General features: G+C 41.3%; 1 protein-coding gene across 2 annotated transcripts; it reads left to right on the top strand.

Moving 5' to 3' along the window:
• Positions 1–453: 453 nt before the first annotated feature.
• LOC141610557 (uncharacterized) lies at positions 454–4497 on the top strand. 2 transcript variants are annotated; one of them, XM_074428693.1, is made up of 7 exons: positions 489–830; positions 2026–2238; positions 2456–2551; positions 2686–2831; positions 3341–3560; positions 3954–4189; positions 4262–4497. In XM_074428693.1, exons 1-6 carry the CDS (start codon positions 696–698, stop codon positions 4143–4145), a joined length of 1002 nt encoding a protein of 333 aa, XP_074284794.1. In that variant the 5' UTR covers positions 489–695; the 3' UTR covers positions 4146–4189; positions 4262–4497. The 2 variants fall into 2 exon arrangements, with proteins under 2 accessions (XP_074284793.1, XP_074284794.1); XM_074428692.1 differs by having other exon boundaries at positions 454–830; positions 3954–4497.
• The last annotated feature ends 1808 nt before the right edge of the window (positions 4498–6305 follow it).

Here is a 6305-nt window from a genome sequence, read left to right as displayed (position 1 = left end):
TGCTAAAAATTAATTTGTTCAACAATTTATGTTCATACATTTTTAAAAATTTGTCTCTAATTAACTTATTATCGTGTTCTTAGAGCACAGATAAAAAAAACTGTTTTTTTTTAATTCCAAGCTAATCAAATAAAAAAGTCAAAAAATATAACATAAAATTCTTACCTATAACAGTTTTATATTAATATTATAGTAAAATTGCATGAGGTGTACTAAAGCCCCTTTAAAAGGATTAGTTTACTTACCTACCTTTATATTGATTTGTATTCTATAAGATTTCTCACCGTCTTAATCATTTATCTAGGTATTATATATTTCCGTACATCTTACTGGTTTATTACGACTTTACGAGTAACATTTTTTATTTCACGATACTTTAATCTACTTATCACTGATTAAAATAGTCTCTGTCATCCTATTTACTCCGCATTTGCTATGTAAAAAATAAAGGTAAACAAACCAAATTGGACACTAACTTTCTTCTGCTCACGTCTTGGCTTACGTTCTCTTTCTCTCCCTTTAAAGTTTAATAATCTAATCCGAAAAGAAATCATGCATAAATAAATACAGTATAAATATAGATTTTTAACCCAAAGCATGATGATTTCAAATTTACAACACACCTTTTACAACTTTATATTTTCAACTATTTTAATTTAAGTTAAGGCGATCTTAAATAAGAATTGGTGAAAAAAATGGGATGGAAAGGAATACTTGGGTTTGAGTATGGAATAGTACAGGCCCCACTTGGGCCCGATATTTCTGGGCCTGAACTTGTTGCTGCTGTTGCTAATGCTGGTGCTCTTGCCTTTCTTCGTTGTCCTGATTGGGTATGTTTGCCGTCTTTGCTGTCGGAAAATGAGATAGCGCCACCAGATGATCTCGCAAATTGAATCCCATGTAGGGTCCTTAAAAAGTTACAAACTGTTGGACCCTCACGTGAGATGGTGGTACTGAGACTCGATAGTATCTGGTGGCGCTTTATAATTGTTCTTTTATTAGGAGTTTTGATTATATAAATAATTCGTGATTTTTTTAGATTGCGGGTATATGGGATTATTGATGTTGATATTCTGGGTAGAGAAGTAATGTTTTACAATGATGAACAAGGTTACCAAAGTTGGCTGGTGTGATAGTGGTCAGTAGTTCGATTCCTGACTCTTGCGAATGAAAAAGCCAAACTTGGGAGAGTCAATCCATTAAATTGCTTTCAGTACCCCGAAGGAGATTACCCAGTTGTGGGTAGGGATACTTCTGGTCAACAAAAAAAAAAAATGATGAACAGGGCTGATGAGAGTTTTTAGGGGGTAATTTAAGTCAGTGACGGAACGTAGGGGGACTATCAGGGGCAGTCGCTTCCTATTGGAGCCAGTCGGGGGCTAGCAGAGGCGATCACCCTTGCTTCCTGGGTGAACAATTGAAAAAAAATGATGCTTTAAGTTGGAATGTTTGATATATTTTGTAGTTTACTGTATTATATTTGTACTATGCCCCTGCTGGAATTTCTCGCCTCCTCTAATGTCAAATCCTAGCTCCGCTATACTACTGATGGGAGTACTACTGAACTAGTTGTAGGATTGTATACATATTAAGGTATAGAAACACTGATTTGGCCTGAACTGCAAGTACTTTGTGTTATCATCACCGCGCCAGTGGCTTCTTTAGTTGCCTACTGCCAACCTTTCCAAGCCATTTTCCAGTAAGATTATTTATCGGACTTCGAGTTCCTGCTGATCGCAGGAAGATGATCCCAATTCCCAAACATTTTTGAACATCCAGTTTTCTGATCCCACATATGGCAAAACTCTTGCATCTGAACAACCGAGGTAAACAGAAAAATAAGAAAACAGCACTGCTTCTGTAACTTCAGTACACAGATTGCCCGGCAAACACATTAAAATCTTTTGAAGTGTCCTCGCCCTAAGCCCTGACCACTAAGCACTAGTATACACCCAAATCCCACTTAATATTAACCATTGGCTTCATGCAAACTTATGTCTGACATTAATTTTATACTTGTGCCAGGAATGTCCAGAATATGTGAGGGATATGATAAGGAAGACGCGGACGTTAACTGACAAACCCTTTGGAATCGGCCTTGTTTTGGCATTTCCTCATGAGGCAAATCTGAAAGCTATTCTAGAAGAAAAGGTGGCAGTGCTTCAATTGTACTGGGGTGAGGTCTCAGAAGAGCTTGTATATAGGGCTCATAATGCCGGTGTTAAAGTTGTTCCCCAAGTAAGTATATCTGAGTACATTTCTTGCCTGACGAAATAATGCTGCCCTTTTACTCGTTTCCTTTCATAACTCGCTTTGGATTTGGTTGAGTATCCCGTGGGCTTTGCCCTGCACCGTACATGAGAAATATCTGTCGGCTAAATAGTCACATATCAAAGTGTTCACATAAGGAAGCGTCTAAGTTTTGTCTGACTTGCCTGTTGCATGGTCACATTAGGTTGGGAGCGTTGAAGCTGCAAAAAAGGCAATTGATGTGGGCGTAGATGGAATCATCGTACAGGGTCGTGAAGCTGGTGGACATGTGATTGGTCAGGTTAGGAAAATCTTGCATATCTTAGTTACTTTGACATTTGCCGTCTAAATTCACAGTTTGCTACAGACTCATCTAATGCTTATTTTTCGGTAAAATGCTCTTGATACGGCTGAAACATGGTATATATTGTGCAGGAAGGTTTAATTGCATTGTTGCCTAGAGTAGTTGACTTGGTAGGGGAGCGAGATATTCCAGTGATTGCTGCTGGTGGCATAGTGGATGCGCGTGGGTACATTGCTGCTTTGGCATTAGGAGCACGCGGTGTTGCTCTTGGCACTAGGTATGCACTAATGCACCCTACGTAATTTGATACATTCAATATAAATACTTACAAAGACTGTGTAAGTCTCGACGGTCGCTTCCATCCTACTGATTTTATCTTCTGAAAGACTGAAACTACTTAAATTTATTGCAGTTTCAGCTTTTATAGAAAAAACCTATGTTACTCAGACTCGTCTACTTGTATCCGGCAAAATACGTATCAGAGTATCTGATACGGCTATTTTGTGCGAAATTTTCAATATTTTGGTCTAAAATGATGTATCAAAGTGTCGTATCGTATTCGACAAAATACGTATCAGATACGGAATACGGCAACTAAGTGAAGTAATGGAGTAACAAAGGAAAAAACTATTTTAACTGCAAGTTTTCTACTGCAAAGAAAACTAGCCGTCTCAAGCATTACTAATTTTAACGCGTCAATTTTGTTGGAACTGTTAAAAGAACTAATTTTAACTGCAAGTTTTCTGCAAGCTATTCTTGATCACTGTAGTTGTTTGCATGAATTAGATTTCTTGCAACGGAAGAGAGCTATGCTCATCCTATATACAAGGAGAAGCTGATCGAATATTCGATGACAGAGCACACTAATATATTTGGTCGTGCAAGATGGCCAGGAGCACCACAACGTGTGTTGCAGACGCCTTTCTTTAGTGAATGGAAATCCCTTCCTGAGAATGCTGATGAGACTGACCAGCCTGTTATTGGCCGCTCTACAATACACGGATTGGTAAGTTAATCTTATAATAGCAACACAAAATGATCTGATTTTTTCTGAATGGTCGTACTGAAATTGATCTGTACCCAAAATGACTTGGCCGGATCCAGATCACCTGAGTGGCCCGATCTGCTGAAACCCGAGTATTTCGTTGTATTTACTATTATCAGCTGCATTTAGTTTTTTTTTTTCTTGATGACGAGGGTGTTGAATCCCCCCGGCCCATGCATTCCCGCACCACCACATGGACCATGTAAGCCACCCCCTTCGGGGGCTATAGTGGCCAAGTGATCATCGCCCGAGCTGGTAGTTGAACCCGGGACCTCTCAACTCCTGCATTTAGTTCTTACCTCTTTCTGTAATGCTGCTTAATGCATATGAGCATGCGGTCTTTCACAATGGCAGGAAAAAGAGATCAAACGATTTGCAGGAACCGTTCCTAACAAAACTACTACTGGTGATATCGAAAGTATGGCCATGTACGCTGGACAAGGTGTCGGACTCATAAAGGAGATACTACCTGCTGGTGAAGTTGTGAAAATGATTGTTAAAGAAGCTCAGCTTTTGATCCAACTAAGGTTCAAGGACGATGCTTAAGGGGTACTAATATAGACCGGAAAGCGGTTCAAATCAACATTTAGGTGACATCATAATTGGATAAACTTCGCTCAATCGCTAGCTCCGCTGGCAGATTAATCAAATCGTGATCTTAGCTTGTCGGTAAACATTGTTGTTCAAAGATCAAAATAGCTGACGAAACTCAAGAATAAAGTTTGACTTGAATAAGATTTCAATAGCTTTTGTCCATTTTTTCTGTTCTTCCCTGGTGTGCTCCTGGATCAAATTGATCTTTACCATTTTGTATTTGAAAAGTATTTCTGATGCATAAAGCTTAATTTTACTTGAATCGGTCATATAAGCCTATAAGGCCTTGTTCTTTTGGACTTGATTTCAGTTCTTATAAGTTCAATTCAATTCAGTTTCAGCTCTATTAAGTTTAGTTCAGATCAGATCAGTTCAGTTCAGATTAGTTCTATTTAGTTCAAAACATCTTAGGATCTTACCTCGGTTTGAAGCAATAACTGGTTGTATTAACGAGATTAGGTTATGACCATCGAAATAGTTTGCATAATCAAAACCAAGTGTTCCGAGTGTAATTTCGGAGCAGTGTTGTGACCACGTAAGCTTGTAGAATGATGTCGTTGATTGTCTCTTCCTTTCACTCTTTCCTGTTTAAGATGAACAAACTGAGGGCTCGGCTTGGGGCCGAACGTACTCACTCCGACGCTCAAGTCAGTAAACTTAACGGGATAAGTTGTGTGTTAATTTGGCAAAGATATATTGTAGAGAGATAAGGGAGTTTTATACCAGATTAGGAGGTGTTTAGATAGTTTTTCGGATCCTTTCAATGAGAGAAGTGCAGTATTTATAGGCTTTCACCTTTTGTCACGTAGTGGCCAAGTGGCAGAGCAGGTGAAAAGAGCGTTTTACCCTCGGCCGAGAGACCCGTGGCAGGCCGGCAGGCCTGGTTGACTTCATGCCGAGGGGACTGGATGTGAGTACGTGGATGTGCCTTTCGGCCGGCTGGTTGCCGTGCCGAGACCCAAGGTGAGAGGCCGACAGGCTGTGTCGGTTAAGCTGTTAATATGTTGACTTGCTGTCTTTTAGCTTTGACCTTCCTCAATATGTTGACTCGGTCAGCGGGTGCAGAATATGCCCCATCAATTTGCCCCCAGCGTAGTCTATGCCGTGGTATGGACCTTCGATGAGTGTTGAGTGTATTCTGCGCATGTTGAACTTCTTCCCCGGCTTCTTCTTCCTCGGCTTGGTTCTGTTCAGGCCGTACCATATCCCCCCTCCACATGGTTGTGTAATGGACATCAAATGTGGAAAAGGAAAAGGCGCTGGCCGAGACCAAGGTTGAGGGTGCCGTGTGCTCTTGATTGCCCCGGCCGGTGCTGCCAAGCTTGGTTGATCAGCTGGCCGTTGGCAAGTAGATACCAGGAAGCGTGTCAAAGAAGAGTGGTTACTGTGTGTCGATTGACATTCCGTGGCTGCATGCTTGACACGTGTCCTGGTGCTGATTGGTTGACGCTTCTTAGGCTTTGCTCTGATTGGTCAATTGAGTGGGCTTTACTCTATAAATAGAGCAGTGTGCCCCTCATTTTGACCACCAAACTTCATTTTCTCAAAAAATTTCATCTTTCTAGTTTTTCGAAGAGTTTTTCTCTCTAAGTTCCGAAGTGTTACTCGGCGTAACGCTTTCTTCCAAGGTAAACAAACAAATTTTTCTCCAAACTTTAATTTGTTAATTGTTGCAATCATGTCTTCTGCTGATGCTCAACCCAGTACCTCTGCGCCGGGGGGCGAACCGTCGCGTCCTGTTGAAGAGGAGCCACTGGTTGTCACCCCGGTGGGGTTCGGGGGTCCCAAGTCACCTTCTCCTGAAATCGCTCCGGAATTTTTGGAGGGTTTTGATGATGGCGATGATGAGGCGACCCAATCTGATGAAGAGAGGCCGCAGTTCCTGGATCACGGCGACGCCTGCTCGATCAATCCTGATCGCGTTTGGACAAACAAGTTTGCTAGTTGTTCCGATCCCGATCTTTTTGAAGATCATTACTCCTTCGGCAGGGGGTATATAATTGTTATCCCTAAGGGTGATCAGGCAGTCTGCTGCCCTCCCGAGGGCTGTATCGGCGTGTACATCAGACACCTGGAGTATGGGCTCCGGTTTCCTCTGAATGCACACGTGGC

The sequence above is a fragment of the Silene latifolia genome, chromosome 11 (assembly GCF_048544455.1).
Source record: "Silene latifolia isolate original U9 population chromosome 11, ASM4854445v1, whole genome shotgun sequence".
Lineage (NCBI taxonomy): Eukaryota > Viridiplantae > Streptophyta > Magnoliopsida > Caryophyllales > Caryophyllaceae > Silene > Silene latifolia.
The sequence above is the reverse complement of the archived record's forward strand: the minus strand, read 5'-3'. Positions and strand labels throughout refer to the sequence as shown.

Coding starts and splice junctions, on each gene's coding strand:
- LOC141610557 (XM_074428692.1), top strand. CDS start 696: ATGGGATGGAAAGGAATACTTGGGTTTGAGTATGGAATAGTACAGGCC. Junction 831..2,025: donor TTCTTCGTTGTCCTGATTGG/GTATGTTTGCCG, acceptor TACTTGTGCCAG/GAATGTCCAGAATATGTGAG. Junction 3,561..3,953: donor GCTCTACAATACACGGATTG/GTAAGTTAATCT, acceptor TCACAATGGCAG/GAAAAAGAGATCAAACGATT.